We start from the raw sequence: 19,693 nt of genomic DNA, 5'->3' as shown, positions 1-19,693 counted from the left end.
TATTCCAAAAGAAGGACCCAAGAGAAAAAAAGCATTAGCGAGAGGCTGACAGAATTAGGGCTACCGCTGTCTGAAAATACTGGTTAGCTGATTGGATAAACCATCTGTCTATCACCACCTAACCCACCTCAAAACCAACGCTGATTGGCCCGGTCGTTTGGCTAACGGCTCCAAATTTTCTCTATCTCAAGATGCCAGACTGATCTGCGAGTGGAAAACTGGAGCTCGCGAGATCAGGACGGTCTCACGAGGCTACAAAAATGTTGAGGGATGTGCAAAGTTCAGGATATACAGAATGTGCAGAAGACAGGATGTAGGATTAGGGCGTGGGGATGGGTGTTAATTTCAGGCCCTGGTAAGAAAGTGATTTTCTATGCCCTTCTATACCCTGGAAATCCAGAGTTCTCGCGATACCACAATTTTAATTTGCTCAGCGAGTCACTCTGGCATTGAGTAATGATGCTCATTAACTATGCCCTTGTAGCCGAGTTGCACCAATAACATCGGTGTATCTGATATAGGCGGGCCAGAGGCGAGCTAAACAGATGATGACAGTTTAATCTACCAGTTAGCTCCGCTGGTAGCTAACTGGTAGACCAGTCACCCCGTGTATTGTTGTGATTGGTCGTAGTGTTATCCAGTTGCGTGCAGTGAGATTTTCAAATGCAGGCTTGGTGCCGCCCCTCGAGTTGGGCCATTTTCATTACTCAATGCCAGACCCTTAATCTTTCAGATTTGGGTCTGGATTTCCAGGCTACACCCTTTACCCTTCTGTCTTACCGTCTCCAACCAGCTGCAGCAGAGCCAGGTCCAGGGGCCGTTTCCAGCGGGAGTTCTTGTGCAGGGCGATGCCATAGCCCGTCGTGGCAAACACTTTACCAGAGCCGATGGTCATCACCTTGTAGAATAAAAACATAAAACGCATAAAAGATCCACGCATACACATACAGAACGCATGAATCCCTAGACAGAGTCAGACTCAAAGAGACAGATGGCAATGAGCAAATTAAAGTTTCCTGTCTCCTATCACTGTTGCATGGATGAACGAAACGGTTGGCTCGGCTCTAATATCAACATCCCCCCAAAAATCCCAGAGCTTGAGTGTGGGATATTGTTACTTCGGAGGAATTAATATAGATCCACATCAGTTGTAACAATTACAGCAGTGGCTGTTGTATGAAAAGTGCTGGGAGCTGCGGCCTCCCACAGAACTTAATACAAATGATCACCGGGCAGGATTTTCATTCTCGCTGTGGGAGCCGTATCAAATGCAAACTTATAAATAAATCAACGCCAGCGCTGTCCAAGAATGACAATATCAAATAGCTACAGGCAGCGAGGGACAAATCTAAATGTTTCGGGTGGGTTTGATTTTCTTTAATGCAGATCTAGCACTTGTAGAAGTGCTCATTTGGCACGCCTGTTGTGCTTCTGCACAAGAGAGGCTTGGCACACTGAAGATCTTGTTTTGTAGCACACAGCAGCTGCAGGCCACAGGGATATCATCAATAGCTGCCGTTACGTATGAGCGTGCCACTGTGCAGGGCTTTGAAATGACCGATCGATTCCTTACCTTGCAACCCTCGTCCTTTCTGGCCATATAGTTCAGCACCGCAGCGTCATAAATGAAGGCATCCAGTTTTCTGCAGGGAAGGAAGGAAGGAAGGAAGGAAGGAAGGAAGGAAGGGAGGAAAATTACATCGGAGAAATGGAAATCACTGACCTGGAGCTCAATGACAACAGAGGAAGTGCAACTATAGTGGAGAAAATGACAGAGATGATGGATAAAGCGGCGCTGAGACAATGGCTGTCTAAAAAAGAAAACACACACGGGAGGCAGAGGAGCTTCTTTCCCGACACCATTTTGCACCAACAGTCAACAGTCGCACAGAGAGCTATTCATCATAGCAGAGGCAGAGATGTCAATTCTCCACCTGCGAGAGCCTCAATAGACCAGAATACAATGCAGCAGCAGCAGCAATTGCAGCAGGGGAGGTTGTGATGCAAGTTAAGGTGTGAGTTTCACTTTTCTCACTCTCATGTCCTTCTAACAGCCCTGCGCTTTTGTCACTTCATGTTGTTTCATATACGCAGAAAATATAAAATTAGTTCTTAGACCACAAACACCGAGAATGTGATTCTTCTCATGTCGTATCAACGTATGTTTCGTCCTCTCACCGCACCCTGCCGGCAGAAACGGAAGAACAGAAAAACCTCTTGCGCTATTCCAAGATGGTTATCAACACTGCTGCCCTGTAGGAACCACGTCATAACAGAAGCAGAGCAGCCCAAATTATCTGTGTAGCCTACACACGGAGCGCATTATCAACCAACTAGTAAATTACTGACACTTGGGCGGTGGCTCTCAGCGTCAAACACCACCCTTTAGCGCCTGTACGGGACACACCGGGCAGAGCAGCAGCTCGGCCGCGGCGCTCTAAGATGACGTAGTATTAAGAGCGACAACGGTAACGAGTAGTGCGACGTACCTAAAGTCCGCATTTTGCAGTAGGCGTTAGAAAATAACACACACTATCCAGCCCTCTTGCTATAGCATCACCATTTATTGAAGAAAAGTAACGTTTCGGTCACTCTGGAACTTCATCAAGAGTATTAACTTGGTAACCTGACTCCGCCAGATGGGTCGCTTCGCATTTGCTCGGCGTATCCATCTGGGAACTTTCCGCTGGAGAGCTTTTGGGAAGGGGCGAAAATACTGGTTAGCTGATTGGATAAACCATCTGTCTATCACCACCTATGTTGGTGATAGACGGGCCAAATCAACCAATCAGATCAAACTCTTGCCGAAACCAGTCGGGAGAAGAGCAAAAACATCTTTTCCTCCAAGAAAAGCTTCCGGTGCCGTTTTTTGCTCTTCTTTCAATGAAGGAATACTTTCTAATTTGGATCAAACTTGCATGATAGCTACGCTCATCTCATCCGTGGAAGCTTCCATGTTGTGGCAGTCGCTTCTCGTTGCGTCACACCTAAAACCAACGCTGATTGGTCTGTCGTTTGGCGAACGGCTCCAAATTTTCTCTATCTCAAGATGCCAGACTGATCTGCAAGTAGAAAACTGGAGCTTGCGAGATCAGGACGGTCTCACGAGGCTATTAACTTGGTCCAGAGGGACCGAAACATTAGTTGTTGTTTATTTAAATACATGGTGATGCTATAGCAAGAGCAGAGTGTGGGATTTTTTCCAAGATTTTTTTATTTTGAATCCATCACAATATGGTAAATGTATGCAACATTGCGGGTAATAATAATATATAATAAATAAAGTATTTGTTAATTGCAATGTGTTCCACGGTTATGCTGTATAAATCCCATAAATAATGATACTGAATTATCAGCCAGCCCTAATATGCAGCCATTTGGACACATTCTGCCATCTTCTCTGTCAAGTTGGAGACATCAAAGCCATTTTTTAAATCCCCCGAACCTCCCTCTCATAACTACAACTAGGAGACTGAAGGGTTTCCCACATAGCTGCTGAAATGTACCATCTGTTCACCGTCACATTCAGCGTTTGACATGTTTGCTAAGTTCGTCGGTTGTCCTAACACTCTTTGGGAAAAGAAGGAAAACACGAGCTGCAACGTTTGCTGCAAAAATTATCTGATTAATCCACCAAACAAAACGGTCCCTCAAATGTGAGGATTTGCAGCTTCTCACTGTTTTATATCACCGCACAGTGAATATCTTTGGGCTTTGAACTCCTAGTCAGTCAAACACAAGGGGCCCTATTTTGACGATCTAAGCGCACGGCGTGAAGCGCCTGGCGCAGGTGCGTTTAGGGCGTGTCCAAATCCCCTTTTGCCAGTTTGACGGATTTGCTGCTTAATATTTTTATTTGTAATCTTTTGCATGTTTGTGTGCTGCTGCTCTTCCCTGTGTGTGTGTAACAAGCATAGTGTGCGCGCGCTGTGCATAATCTTAGGCACATTTGACTAATTCACAGTTAAAATAATGAAATGCTGCACTACTGGACTTTAGACTGGGTTTTTGTTGGTCAATTGTGCGATCACTTCCTGCTGCCTCAAAATAGTACCATATACACCAAGAATGCACCTGAACACACCTCCCTGTAAGACCAGCACGCCCATGGGCGCAAAGATGGGTGCAGGTGCATTTGCTATTTAAACGACGTGGGCGCCGGACGGGAAACTGACAACAGCGTTGGTCTTAAACTAGCAAAGACACTTGCGTCGGGCTTTGCGCTGTGCTGGGTGCGAGATAGGGCCCAAGGGATCTAAAGGCTTGATTTTGGGCTCTGGGGAAAAAGTGACATTTCCTACTATTTTTTGACAAAACAATTAACTTAAAAAAATAAAAAGATGCAACTATAATGAAAAAAACATAATTAGTAGAAATCCCTGATGAAGAAAAAAGCAGAAAAGGCAGGTTGAGGAAAAGCTAGTGAGCTAAAACAATTTATTCTAAGATAAACAGAACGGCTCGGCTCAGACTCACGATGAACATCGCAGGATCTGATGATGGATCTGCATTCATTTACATTCACGCGTGGGAAGCTGCAATGTACAACCCAAGTCTTCCCAGAAAAGAGAGGAGGGGAAATGGGTGACTGTGCTGAAGGCTGGGCGATTGAAAAGAGGTGAGAGGAGGGTTGATGGTGCAGGAGGGGAGGAGGTGGGTGACAGGAAAAGGAGAGAAAAGAGGGGGTTAGAGATAATGATTGCAGGGAGGGAGTGAGGGAGGGAGTGAGGGAAGTGCAAAGCAGGAGCAAAAGGAGTTGATGAGCTATGAGCAAGGAGTTAATGAGGGAGGAGAAAAGGGCCACACAGAAGACAGAAAAAGAATTAGGGAGAGGCAGAGGGAGTTAGGGGGAGTAGGAGGAAAGACGAGACTGAGATGGAGAGGTGACGTTTGGCGCCTTGGCAGCCAAATCAAACAGGGATCTTCATACCGCTTTGCTTTGACGGCGTTAACTAATGTTTCCTTCCGTGAATAATGTCAGGGCGGAGAGGTAGAGAGAAAGATAATGAAAGAGAGATAAACAGCGAGTAATGAGAGGGATGGTTGAGGGACTGAGGTGAGACAGACACAGCTAGAAAGTAAAAAGAACGGATGAGTGAGGATGATAAAAGGGAATGCATTATGGGAGTTTTAATAACACGGTACGTCAAATCTGCTAAGGACTGCGGCCGCTGCTTGTCTGAATGCCAAAGTGTGTGTTTGCTTGTCCCATTAAACATTTGAACTCTCAACTAACATCACATCCCCCCTGCCTCCCCTTCTCCCCTCAGGCAAGATGAGCAAGTGTATATTTTATGGCAAGTGCTTTGTGTAAATTGTGGCCCCACAGGCGGATAATAACCCCCCTCGTTGAAGACAAGAGGCGCCTGAGTGGCAGCCAGTGCTGAGATGGCGGGATTTTCCCCCTGCACTGCGGTTGCTGCCAGCATGTATTATTTAAAAGATCTATTTTTGTTTTTTTATCCACTTCTCGTGCCTCGTTTAGTAGCCATCATCCTACAGGGGGATGCACAGTGTACAAGAGATAGCTGGGGCTCCTGAGGCGAGGAAGACCAACGCGCTAAGAGGTGGAGAAAGACAAAAGGGTCCTGTAATTGAAACGAAGCGTGGACGCCACCGTTGCCTCAAGATAAAAAATATATATATATATATATATATATCTGTCTGACTTCTTGTTCTCCATCTTCTCTAATGGGCAATCCGAACCAGTTTTTTAAGCATTTTAGGCATCTGTTATGTGTGTTCTGCTTCCATTTCTACAAATACACAGAGTTAGATAACAATTACACATATTAGGGCTGCAGCTATCGATTCTTTTTGTAATCGATTAATCTGGCACTTTATCGATCGATTAATCGGATCATTTTTTTTGTTGCTTTTTTAAACAACCCAAACTAGGGAAAAAAGCAACATTTTCTGAAAAAAGCAACATTTGTATTGCCTACATTGCTTACAATATCATCTCTCAAAAAACTAAACATATTAAGTGCATTTAAGTGCCATATTACATTGTTTTTAAAGAATTTTTTTTTTTCAATGATATCAACCTCAAACTAAGGCATACATTAAACATACACAAACATTACATTAAGTTGTGCAACTTAACTTTCAGAACTACAAGTTTCAACCTGAGTCTGATCTGTATATACAGTAGGCCTATATGTAAATATTAGTTATACTCAACCTATTTTCATTTATATATTTGATTATAATGTCACACAGCTCTGTTACACTTATGCTATTAGAGCTGTTTCTCCGTAGAGAGAGAGAGAGAGTGAGAGAGAGAGAGAGAGGCGCAACAATCAGCTGTTTTTCCGAAGGGATAGTCAACGCGTCAGCTCTTTAGATCAGATCGTGGTCACCACTACGTATTTTCTTGTCTGTTTTTGGTACTTGTTGTGTTTGGTGTACTTTCATCGTCCATACTACTCTGTGATTTACTTTAGTCGGTCCTCTTCGTGGGATGGATGATTAAGTTAGACTCCATGTTTTCTGTTGAGATGCTAAAGCACTGACGTTGTGCTATTATCGTGGTAAGCTAGTTTGATTTTGCAGTAGACACTCGGTACAGAGTTTTTTAATTACTTTTGAACTGATTCCAAACTTTGGAAACTTTCTGTCGTTTTCTCCAGCCTGTCTCTTCTCTTAGCCCCTCGCTATTTACGCTCTGGCATGTGTCGTAATAATACTAATAGTAATAATGTAATAATGCTCCGTGCGGAAACACCGTCCGTCAGCGATACAACGTTGGTAACATTGATTTAACGAAGCTTCGAGGCAAGTCATTTTGCATCGAGGATTTTTTGTAATCGAATTATTCGAGTTATTCGAGGAATCGTTTCAGCCCTAACACATATAATACAAAAGATTAAGACACATCAACAGCCATGACAGAGAAACATGTTCCATGATATTCTCGGAGCCAGATCTTAACTGGCAGCACACTGATTTGAACAGGACAGACTGATGTATAAAAAGAGTTCCTGGGCCTGTTTTGTCGAAAAGGAAGTGGCTCTAAATCGCCTGTTGGAAGGCAAACATTGGTATTCATACAGTCCTTCCAGAAAAATGCGGAGTTTTTCTGTGATTGTTCCGGGCAAAAATCCTTGATTATGCGGCACATTTTATAAAAAAATGCGATGGAATATGCGGGATATTTATGCAGTTTTATGCGATGAAATTGTGGGAACTTGCAAAAATTGCAGGAACATGCAAAAACTGCGGTTTGATATTAAAAGAGAAAAAAAAAAAGTGATTCCCCCAACACCCAGCTTTTCGATGATGTTCACGTCGCGTCATTACGTCACTTCATAACGTTCCCATGGCAACAGGGGAAAATGGCTGCTCTTGTGTGAAGTAAATGCAACATTTTTCAACTTTCTGTTAAGATATATGGGACTTTTTTGCAACGAAAATGCGGGGATTATGACATCATGCAAGCCCCGCATATTTTGGGCGGAAATCGGCAATTTATGCGGCGAAAGTGCGGCGTATTTGAAAAAAATGCGCCACCCGCATAAATATGCGGACTTTGGCTGATTATGCATTGAATTATGCGATCGCATGATCGCGTTTTTCTGGAGGGACTGTTCATAGTTTAATACAGGCCGAGACTGTAAAGGCCAAAGCAAATAATTCACACCATTTGTTATCCTCAAAACTATTCAGTGACTCTCGGTGGATGGGGTCATCACCAAAGCTTTTCCTTTGCTTACCCAGTCTTGAGGTTCTCAATGGCCTCCTCCACACCCTTCTGGTTGTTGCGGATCATGTACTGGTGCATGTTGGGATAGTTGGAGCGGATGTTCTCCTCTGTGCTGCCGTTTGGTACTGTACCGAAACGCAGCGGCGGGTACTGCTCCGCCGGCTGCTGGAACTGTACGAGAAGAAGAGGTGAGTGAAGACTAACAGCGATGGAGGCAAAGAAGGAAGCGAAAGAGACGTAGAAACGTAAAATGTGTGGAGGGGAGCCGATCCCTGCCGCAGGATGAGCCGCACGCCACAGGGATTAAAAGTCTTCACTATGAAAGAACGGCCTCTCTGCTACACTTTTGTGAAGGGCTGAAGGGGGAAGACTGATAACACAGACGAGGTTTTTAAAGTGTCAGAGCTGCAGGATACAGTTTGGTGGGTTTTTACTGAAACTGCACTGGGGAATAAAAGAAGAGGAGGCAACAGAGAGAGGGAACTATTCCCTATCCTTCAGTTAACTCAAGCTATTCTCACGATATAGCAACCTCATAGGATGATGTCATTTCTTGTTCCCTCTGTCTCCGTTTCCTTCTTAAAATGAACATTACATCATGTAATCGCACACATCATTCCAGTGGTGGAATATAACTAAGTACATTTACTCAAGTATTCTCAACCATTCTCCTGGTCTGTGTGTTTGTTACTGTTCTGTCTAGGAGTTTTTGTTGTGTATGTGGTGTTTATGTTCTGCAGAGCAGGAACCTGCTGAAAATCAGTTTTACACTGAGTCAGGCCCGATTGTCTTTAATCTTTTCCTGTTTAATAAATGAAAAATGAAATGAAGTACTGTACTTAAGTACAAATTTGAGGTACTTGTACTTTACTTGTCCTTTATTTTCATTCCCTTTCTAGTGCGCTGCATTTCAGAGAGAAATATTGTATTTTTATGCCACAACATTAGTCTGACAGCTTTAGTTCCTAGTTGCTTTACAAATGAAGATTTTTACATACAATTTTTACATCTGCATTGAGTACTTTTACTTTTAATACTAAGTACATTTTCCTGAGGATACTTACAATCTTTTAACATTTTCAATGCAGGACAGAATATTTTTTTCTTTATTATCTATACCTACTCTGTAAAGCGACTTGGAGTTTGTGAAAAGCACTATATAAATTCAATTTATTATTATTATTATTATCAATACTTCCACCACTGCGTCATTCTGAATCCTCGCTAAGCCTAATTTCTTGCTCATCTATTCATCTATCGGTCCATCTGGGCATCCACCTGTTCACGCATAGATCCACCAGTCACCGTTTCTCCCGTTCCGTACCTTCTTATCTGACAGCCCTGACACCGTGTCGATGTACTCCTCCTGGATCATGAAGGCGGCCAGGTTGGCAGTGTAGGAGGCCAGGAAGATGACAGCGAAGAAGGCCCACACCAGCACCTGCGGTTGAGTAAGATCAATAAGGGCGTGAGGCAGTCTGACAGGCGTGGAAGTATTTTAAGATTTCACTGACACTGTTTTCACTTCTTGGCATTTCATTACTAAACCCACAGCGGATGCTGTCTTGCCTGGAGGGTAGAGTCATATTTGTGTGTGTGACACTTCGGCTGGTTAAAAAAAAAAAATAAGTCACTGCATTTTCGGCATTTTATTTTGTCCTTTTCTTACTTGAACTCAGACTTATAATAATGATAAAGTGACATGTTGGAGATTCCTGCGAGGAAATGGTCTTTTTCTTGAGCCCCCTCCTGACATCGTCATATGTTTGTCACAGTAATGATTATGAATAATAAAAACCTAATTGCATTTAGTCAAGACCTGTCTCAAGTCTTTGAGCTAGAGTCCAAGTCAAGTCTCAAGTCCCTGAGCTAGAGTCCAAGTCAAGTCTCAAGTCCCTCTATATTTATATAGGTGGGCAAACGCATTTTTGTCTCAGTGCATGCATTATCTTAGTCCAGCAGCACCGCCGCTAGCTTAGCTTAGCGTAGTGAATGGAATCCTATGTTGCCGGTTAGCATTTCGCGATTAAAAGTGAGCCAACAACAACAACAAAAAACAAATTACTTCTGGTGGCCTGCGTATTCATTCACAACGAGTACAAATAGCAATGCAGATTAAGACTAGGCGATTTCCTAGGCGGATATCGATTTGGGACTATATTGGAGCGAAGCACAGGCAAAGCACTGCTACTTGAGCGCAGATATATCACGCAGCAACTCTGTGTGAGTACAGGTCTAATATGGGTCCATCTATCTCGTAAAATAACCATGCGTCACGTTTACAATAATCACTTACTCTGTGGGTCCATTCAGTGTTTTTTTCCAGTTGACTTTATCGCACCGAAAAAAAGTCGAGGACTGCAGGATGGATAAACACCGAGAAATTCTCTGTAGCTGTGACACAACTGCGGGCACGCTCATCTTGATCTGACACGTTGAGCCTGGTCATCGATGGCAGTACCTTGTCCCACTCGCCACAGCACAGACACACTATTTCAGTCAGCATAGGTTGGTATATTCCCCCACACTCGCACCACCAGTTAGTGTCGGCTCTCATCCTCAGGCTGTTGAGCGATCGCAACCTCCTCCTCCTGTCGTTCTATTTCCAAAGCACGCAGTTCCTCTTCTGAAAACTCTGGTTCGTAGAGGTATGCTTCTGGATCTTGACTGTCTGAGAAGTCATCCTCTTCGTCCCTCACAAAATCCGCCATGTTCATAGCCAGCTATTCACGACGGTATGTTGACGGATGTTGGGGGGTTTCAGGTGCTGCGTGATATCTCTGCGCCCAAGTAGCAGTGCTTCGCCCAAATATAGTCCCAAGTCATCTGCCTAGGAAAGCGCCTAGTCTTAATCTGCATTGCCATTTGTACTCGTCGTGAATTAAAAGTAATTAGTTGTTTTTTTGGCTCACTTTTACTCACGACATGCTAACTGGCAATATAGGATTCCATTCACTATGCTAAGCTAAACTAGCGGCGGCACTGCCGGACTAAGACAATGCATGCACTGAGCCAAAAATGCGTTTGCCCACCTCTATAAATATAAGGGAGACGGTGAATAACCCTATTTCAACAAACGGTGGCGTGTTCCTTTAAGAAACCGATCTAAGTCCAATTTCCAATGCTTGATAACACCAGCTGACCCAAATTAGTGTAGTACAAATAAAAGATCCTTTGAAAGGTGGTAACAGGACTTGGCGTGAAGACATTAAGCTGTGCAGAAAGTGCTGCTTTTATTGCTGCAAGATGCTACACTGTTGACATTCAGCCAGGGAGCAAGTGAGAGATGTGGATTAGTCTTAGCACTAAATTTGCACTTGCAGTTGGTGATGTACGGGGCTATTTGCTTCCACAGTACTCTGTGTTTATGCCAAAAGTTCATTTGCATAATTTCCTTAATGAATAAGATGAAAAATGTACAGCTTAGCGCTGGCAACTGAGGCATAATTTAAAAAATAAGTCATGTTAGCAAATTAGTATTAAGTGATTTGCTAAAGGACACTTCTATGGAGGATTTGTCCCAACAAAAGGGTTGAAGGACATACTCCTTGCTTACAATGGCTCCCTGGAGAGTTCCATGACCTTTGGGCCAATGTAAAACCAATACAACTTTAATGTATGATATCAATAATACACGGTTGTCAATTATCAATAGAGTGCATGCTGGGACGACGACCCTGAACACGCTCATGTAGGAATGAAAAATTTACAAATAAATGCAAGTCATTTTGAGAATAAGCCTCATATCTTGTAATCTTGTTGTGTTGCTTGTGATTAGTTGTGGTTGTCCGATATGATATTCTAACTGGCATGAGTTGTGAGATCTGGATTTTGTCTTCCATAGTTGAATAAAAGAAAATGGCGAATGATGGGCTACGGGAACATGAAGGTGGAACCTACCTGCAAGGTGACATAAAGCAAAGCAACAGTTTAACAACAAACAATTCCAGAGAAAAAGAAGTGACAATCTCCTCGCCTCGGACCCCCTTCCGTAAAGTCGTTTGAGCAGCTAATGAGCTCTTGAGATGATTGGGGTTGTTGTGAAAAGCACTTTGTGTGACATTAAGAAGAAAAAACCTCCTGTGGCTTTTTGCTCTGCAGCAGAGGTGGAAAAGCCTTCAACTGATTTTTATATTTATGTCGTGAGGGGCAGAGAGCAACAGCAGGTATTAAAAAGACCACTGCGGTGAAACAAGTGAATGAGCACTCTCGAACTGATTGCACCGGCTCATAAGTTTTTTCTTCGTAATAATGCAAATTAGAGATGAGCCACTGTAAGAGGGGAAAAAACAGAAATTATAAAGTCAAGATAAAGTTGTAGATGGAGCGGTATTGTGTTATATTTTCTCCTGATGTGCTAAGTTTCTGGGCTAAAATTGATTGAAAAGTGGAAGATTTTAGACGTCTAGGTTACATATAACAGCATTTTAATGGCAATATTTTAAAGCGAGGCAGGTATTTACCACATGGGAGAAAAAAATTGTCATTTAAATCATTTAAATTCTAAAACGACATTGTTTCAATGGTCAATCATCGAATCAATCACTTTTATTGGTTGATTGTCCTCCAGCTCCCAAATAAAACAAGCGATCAGCCGGTCAAACTAATGAGTCAGTCACTGAGTATGTTAACATGCACACTAATATACCACATAATATGACAATATTCCAAATATGTTTCAGGTCATGTAAACAGCATATTCCGTTTGGATATTCCGAATAAGGCCTTTTTCCGATGAAGACGTGTGGGATATGCCGGTATTTGGGTTTAAGAAGCATTCTTTAGAAATGTACACGGGGGTTTTACTGCAGCGTGCGACAGTTGCCTTGCCTGTTTACTAGACTTGGGAATCGTTTTGATTTCAACAATTCTGATTCCAATTCCGATTCTTCTTTATCGGTTCTCGATTCAGATTCGTTGAGGCTTGGAGTTGAAATGGGTCACATGCTTTTTTCACAGATAAGAGGCACATTTTATTTTTATTCAATGGTGATTTATAGTCTTACCTAGGGCTGGGTATCGTTTAAAATCTTTTAATCCGGTGCCAATTTCGATACCTCAGTTTCGATGCCGGTTCCAAACGATACTTTTTTCGATACTGTATGTTTTAAAATCCATTTCAACATCATCAAAAATACATTAAACACAAAGCTTTTATTTTCCACCTTAATTGTAAATCAAAATTAAACAATTCTGGTAAAACTGCTCACTCAGAGTAACATTATTAAAAGTGCCTTGCCTTGAAAGCTCAGCCTGTCAGTCAGTCATCAGGGCAGAGAAACCACCGTTGTGGCTGCTTGTCTAGTAAGAGGAAGTGTAACGTCAACAGCACCGCGACCGCTTTCGGCTCGCCATTAATATCATATCGCAGCAAACGCTGTCTGCGTGAAGTTTTGAAAAACTGTAACCACATTTGAAACCAACCGTGACTCTCTGTGACCTCAACAAAACTGCAGACAGTTTACTCCGTCCGCACCTCTCCGTGTGTGTGTGTGTGTGTGTGTGTGTGTGTGTGTGTGTGTGGGTGTGTGTGGGTGTGTGTTTGTTTCAAAAATAAATAATAAAAGAAAGCCACACTTTAGAGAGCTGCTTATGGTGCTCCATGGTTGTAACACACAACAAGCACCTGGAAGTACGGTGGCCGCTACGGAAACCAAGTCACTTGTGTTAAATTTGGAACCGATGATCGGATTCCAAACCAAATATTCCAAACGATTCCAATAAAAAAATTATTCCATTCTAATTTTTTTAAACGATTCCAAGTTGAAACCGGTTCTCGATGCCCAGCCCTACTGTTTCCGGCTTACGGGCAGCTTTGTGCGTTGCACAAACCAACTAGCCAGGGCTGCGGTAGAGATGCATGCTCAAAAGAAAAGAAGGAAAAATACACCTACTTTTAAATATGTTTCAACGGGTTTTTGGATATGTGCAAACATCACAATGCCAACGTTTTTAAAAAGGTGGTTGAAGGAATGAAAGTAGGAGGCTGCATTCGCACGGTCCAACAAGTCCTCCACCGCTGGAAAACTGTGAAAAAAATCCTATTTTGCACGGGTACTGTACGTGTACTGTCAACGGGAATATTAGTGGTATATTCACTTTAATTAGCCATGTAAAAAGCTTAGTCAAAGTATCATCTTTTTTCGAAATAAGGACAAAAAACTGAATAATATGTGCAGGTAAATGAGTCAGGTGGTGTAATCACCATGATCTTGCTAGTGGTTCCTCTGGGATTCTCCACAGGCACAGAGTTGTTGAAGACCAGCGCCCACAGCAGCCAGACGGACTTCCCTATGGTGAACTTAGATCCACCTGACTCTGAGAGAGAGAGAGAGAGAGAGAGAGACACACACACATACATAAAGTATTGTATCTTGTAGAGATTCTTGTAGAGATTACACTTTGTCTCACATTGCCAGACCTTCCTCCACAGCGCTGCGGAGGAGGGTCTGGCTAGTCCACACAGCATTACAGGATGGGAGAAAAGCGTGCTCTGTTTTTTGGCATTTCTTTAAACCAATCACAACCGTCTTGGGCGGCTATAATGCAGGAAGTTGTTTTGGTGGAACGTGTGTACGTTCAAAAGTTGTTTTAGTCGTGCAACAGAAAACTCAGATTGGACAGATAGTCTAGCTAGCTGTCTGGATTTACCCTGCAGAGATCTGAGGAGGAGTTAACCATAGTCCTCATGAATCCACTAGAGTTTAGAATGCCAACACAAAGAAAGCGGAAGGAGACAGACGTCCGGCCGAAAAAAGGGACATCAAGCGGAATTCCTGGCGGCACCTGAACAATCCCGGAAATTAAACGTTGTCAATATAAACTACACTTTGGCACACATGACCTGAGGTACGTTAGCATCCCATCTAAAGGTAAATGAGAACATATCGCTGTGCTACAGTTAAATTATGAGAAAATGAAAATGCTCTACATGGCCAAACATATGTGGACAGTCAAGGAATAACTATTTGACTGGTTAACATTCCGAAACTATTGGCATTAATGTGCCGCTATAACAGTCTCCACTCTTCTGGTTCCAAGCTTTCTAAGAGAATCTGAATTGGAAGGCTGCAGAGATTTGCTCCCATTCAGCCTCAAGAGCATTATGAGGTCCAACACTGATGTTGGGTGATCAGGTCTGGCTCGCAGTCCGCGTTCCAGTTTCGTCCAAACCAAACTGGGAAAAATACATTTCTTTATGGAGCTTTCTTTGCGCACGTGGACAGTGTCATGTTAAAACCGGAGAGGGACAAACACAAACTTGGAAGCTCACTCTTGAAATAGTATTGTATGATTGATACAGGTTTCCTTTAAATTGAACTCCCAATCGCCAATCCTAAACCATGACAAACTAAGAAGACTGTACACAAAAGCTGCATGATGCTCACATACTTTTGGCCATAGTAAATATGCATTTTGATGTGGGCTTGCAATGATAACAGAGACAAACACACAGTGATCTAAGAATTATCTGATGTTGAAAATGCAAACTCTGGAGATTAAGCTAAAAAGAGAAAAGACATATATGGAGTTATCAAAACATTTATTGTGAAGCCTCAAAGGGAAAAAGATTAGAGACTAAATTAAACCGGGTGCAATCTAGTTGGTTTTTCAAGATGAAAGGTGGTACATTTTTTACTGGAGTCATCATGCTCAATGGGATAGTGAGGGATAGAGGGGGAGAATACAAGAGTTTGAAGTGAAATGAGTTGCCAACTATTCTGCAGTGAAAGGACAGTTAAACTGAATGTATGAATGAAAAGATGGAGAGAAAAGACGGACACGAAGAATTGAATTTCATTTAGCTTAACAGGTTATTCAAACTTTAAAAGCTGAAAAAGAGATGAAAAGAAGTGTGAACACATCCCCCACTAACTGTAACTGTTGGTGTCTAGTCATACAGAGTTTAATTTGCTGAATAACTACCTTTCTGCCATTTCGTGGTAGAATTGTCCCAATGAAAACTGTCCACTGTGCCATTCTGATGCTTTCAACTCCATTCACCTCCATTGAATTAGAGAAGAGGCAGAAATCTGACATGGATTTCCCAAAACATGGATAAATTATACTTTGAAGTGGTGAACTGACCTTTTAAAGTATTCAATACTGTGACAAACTGCAGTTACTGCTTACTAGTTCTTGGATGTTCATTTGTGAGTGACATATGGAGGTACGAGAATTTAAGATCCAACTTAGACACTTTTGGACCTTTGGCCGGGATCTCTACCCATCATTTGGCCAAGCGAGCTGGGAATGAGAACGGGTTGGATTCTAGACCAGTACTTCGACAGTAAAACTATGTGTGTACATTGCAGGAAATATTGTAAGACACAAACACTTACCTGACATTAGGGGATTTTCTTGAAAAAGTGAGGCAATCATATTGACAAAACTTATGAAATTATATCTACAGTGAGTGGCGTGGGTTAATTTTGACCCACAACATAACACATGCAGGCCTAATGTAATTTATTTTTTCAACGTAACGACCTTAATATCCTGTTCTTAGATGTTTTGTAGAATAAGATGAATAGGTAAAAGCTGTTTGTTTGAAAATGAAGATAAACGGAGGCAGAGGTGTTTAGCACAGGAGAAACTAGAACTGACAACCGGTGATGAACAAACACCTACCTGTCACTACAGTTCTGTATAATTCCACTTTGGTCGAATTATTACAAAGTAATGAATAACATTTCCAAATGATTATGAAAAATGAATGCAGCAGTAAGGAGGAGTAGCCAGTCAACAGCTGGAATAAATGATGAACTGACAAGTACTGTAAAAATGTCAAAATCAACCACCACGGCCCCGTCAGTGTTTGTAATTAAAATTAAATAAGCCCGATCGTGGGTGTGGAGAGATTGTTTTGACTTTTGTTAAGAAAAGTGGTGAAAAGATGCTTTGCATAAATTGAGCACACACCCTCCTCAAATCAGCCCCCCCTCGCTTACATAACTGACGAAGTGACACGTTGGTAATAATGTTGTGAAATGAGCAGTGGCGGCGGGTTGATTGGCGTGCCGTCTCTTACTCTTGGCGCTCTGCAGGCTGCGGTTGTATCCCACGGGGCTGAAGAACTCAAAGATGAAGACGGTGACAGCCACCACCGACAGGCACATCACAAACATCATCACCCACACCGCCGGGCTGTAGGGCTCTGCAACACACACACACAAACACGCACATGCAAATGTCAGATAAAGTTTCTGAAGTTTGCCGGTCATCTGTAAAGTACCACTTTATCAAACGGAAACGGTCCCAGCTGGACTGTGGACAAACAAACTGGGCCCTGAAACTCAAAAGTTAAAAGAAACCTTGGTCACCCACTGGACCACCTTGTAACGTGTTGCAATAAGAATATTTAAGTGGTTTGGTTCAATAACTGTTTGGTGAGTCAAACCACAGTTTGTGCTCTGCTCTTTCTGAAGGCCAATCAAATCAGAGCAAAACACGTCGAGTCTAGTTGAGTCTCCAATACCACTTGAGAATTAAACATTTGAAAAATATCCATTTTAGAGTACATTTAGAAGAGATTAAAAAAAAGTGCCATAAATAGCGCTGGGTACCGAATTCAATACTTTTTAGGCACTGACCGAATTGCCTCTGAAGTACTGAGTATCGAAAAATGCCTCGTCATTCAATACCAAATTTCAATACCTAAGGAGTAAATCTCATCTGCGTAAGTGAGCCAATAAGCATGCAGCATGCTTTTACCAAGATCTAATAATGTTTGTGATTGGCTGGCTAATGTTACACGGCGTAGAGGCAGGCAGGAAGAACTCAACGTTACACAGAGACGAGGCTCACGTAGTAGGAGCTGAAAAATAAATAAAAAGATTTGTGCCGTGACGTTGTAATTTCTTTTTGTTTTATAAAATTGGTATAGAAAAAAGTATCGTTTAGGAACCGGTATTGAAGTCATTTTTTAACAATGTTAATTTATAAAATAATCGCATGGACATTGAGATTAATCCCAATTAAATATTTTTTATTGCTTGGCAGTCCTAGTTTTTTGGTATTTCATCATTTTGCTTTCAGAAATGAGTATCATTCCTTATGTAACTGCATGCCAAAGCAAATGAGCATACTGTAGTAAACAGACAGGAAGAGATTGTCTCCCCTTCGTCTCATCCTTCTTAAGAAATGGGCGCGAGTCTACAGTAACTGCCGGCGTAGGAAACGAGCAGAGACTTCTGAGATTTGCCAAATTAGTGAGGGATTTTGCTGCAGACGCTGACAACAGCCGCAGTAGCAGCTGTAACGCTAATCAAACAGCACCGGAGACCCGAGCTGAGCCGCTGGGTCGACTCATCAACACCTTCGTCTCTCAGCGTTACATCCAGGAAGAGACTGTGTGCCGACATACCAGAGAGCAACAAGCACTGTTAACATAGGAGGCTTTTAGCTGCTGCTCCCCCGCTGAGAGAAGTGCAGGGGGGGAGCAGGTGGAGAGGCTCGGGATTTATCCATTAAACCTACTGCCAGACAGGGATAATATGCTTTTAAGTCTGCCGAGAGGCTGCAGGTTTAATTTCCATCCAGGTTTGTCGCAGTGGACGATATCACAGGTGCAGGACCCTGTGTAATTTTGTTCACACATCTTTTCATTCGATTTTGGTTTTATGTTCTATTGTTTTATCAGACTTTGGTAGAAACATAAACAAATCATAGAGTCATCCACATAGAGAGACACCGTTTAGACGTGACAACTAGTTTTCAACACTCACAAGGAGGTGAATCACAAACTCCTCAATATTTATATCATAAACTACAATGCCTCTGAGTAGAGGAAGAATAAGAAAAGTATGCATGTTATAATACAAACTTTGTTTTTTGAAAATCCCTGCCTTTTCAGGAGGATTCACTGAAGACATGGAACATCATTTTTGGTTAACGTTTTATTGAAAACTAGACTGATGTCAGCAGAAATACAATTCTGCCTTTAACTTGTGAGGTTGTGGTTTGGGAACATGGGAAGCCAAAGTCACAATAGGCCTGATATTCAAGTGCTGCTTGAACGTCTTTTCTGATTGTGGTTGATGTCACCTGTTGCTAAGTGACTGGCACCAGAAATTGCCATAGTGTTATTCCATTTTTGTTTTAAGTGGTGATGGGTGATTGGTTGACGTGCTAGGAACAATAATTGGGTCGACAACAAAAAATATGAAGAGAGTCGTTGGGCTATTGCATTTTCCACAACACCAGCTCTGTCACAACTAGGGCTGGGTTTCGTTAGTCGATACCTTTAAAGGAGACCTATTATGCCTTTCTGTATTTGCTGTCATATCATATCTATAGTGTTACAATGTCAACAGAAATAACCCAGTACCAAGTAGTATCTGAACTTCTCCAGTCAAACTAATGCAATTCTTTTTGTAACCAGATTTTGAAAAAAACCCAGACTATTTGTATGGTTGTGCTCGCAGCCAATCACTGCCAGCGTTCTTCAATTTGCGACGTGTGATTGGCCCACTACAACAGCAGCTACACCCCACACAGTCTGTGGTGTGGTGAAGTCGAGCGCAGTGTATTTGACGGAGTTTAGCGTGCCGAGATGCTTCCATTCACATGATGGGCGTTAAATGAAGTACAAAAACAAGGTACAAAATGAAATACTCGATACTTGGTACTGGTAGCCTATCACATTAAGGGTACTGGTATTGGCACTAGTAATGTCATTTTTTTAAACAATACCTGGCTCTATAGTCAAAACCATTGTGGTCAACTTGGCTTGGCTTGCTAGATTTAGTCCCTTTATTTCTAAAAAGCAAGTTACAACACATTTCGAGACTTATTTAGACCACCAGGGGAAAAGTGAGAAATATATTATATTGTAATTCATTCCCATGAATACTGCTCAGAGTAATCACAGTCCATGGCTCTTCTGCCAACAGCACAGGATCTCTCCCTCTCTTGCGCTATGCGCAGGCAGTCAGCCAACACAACCACTAAGCTTCATGCAAATGATGCGCAATGACGTCATCTGGC

The 19,693-nt window shown here is 42.3% G+C and overlaps 1 protein-coding gene across 1 annotated transcript in view; it reads right to left on the bottom strand.

The window, feature by feature from the left end:
- grin2da (glutamate receptor, ionotropic, N-methyl D-aspartate 2D, a) overlaps positions 1-19,693 on the bottom strand; it is a 176,769-nt gene that overhangs the window by 30,317 nt on the left and 126,759 nt on the right. The window contains 6 exon segments of the mRNA XM_039820656.1: positions 781-898; positions 1,574-1,643; positions 7,716-7,876; positions 9,030-9,146; positions 13,911-14,023; positions 16,737-16,862. Coding sequence (XP_039676590.1) covers positions 781-898; positions 1,574-1,643; positions 7,716-7,876; positions 9,030-9,146; positions 13,911-14,023; positions 16,737-16,862 — 705 coding nt within the window.

This window comes from Perca fluviatilis, chromosome 13 (genome assembly GCF_010015445.1).
Source record: "Perca fluviatilis chromosome 13, GENO_Pfluv_1.0, whole genome shotgun sequence".
In the NCBI taxonomy this organism is placed as follows: Eukaryota; Metazoa; Chordata; class Actinopteri; order Perciformes; family Percidae; genus Perca; species Perca fluviatilis.
This window is presented reverse-complemented; position numbering and strand designations above follow the sequence as displayed.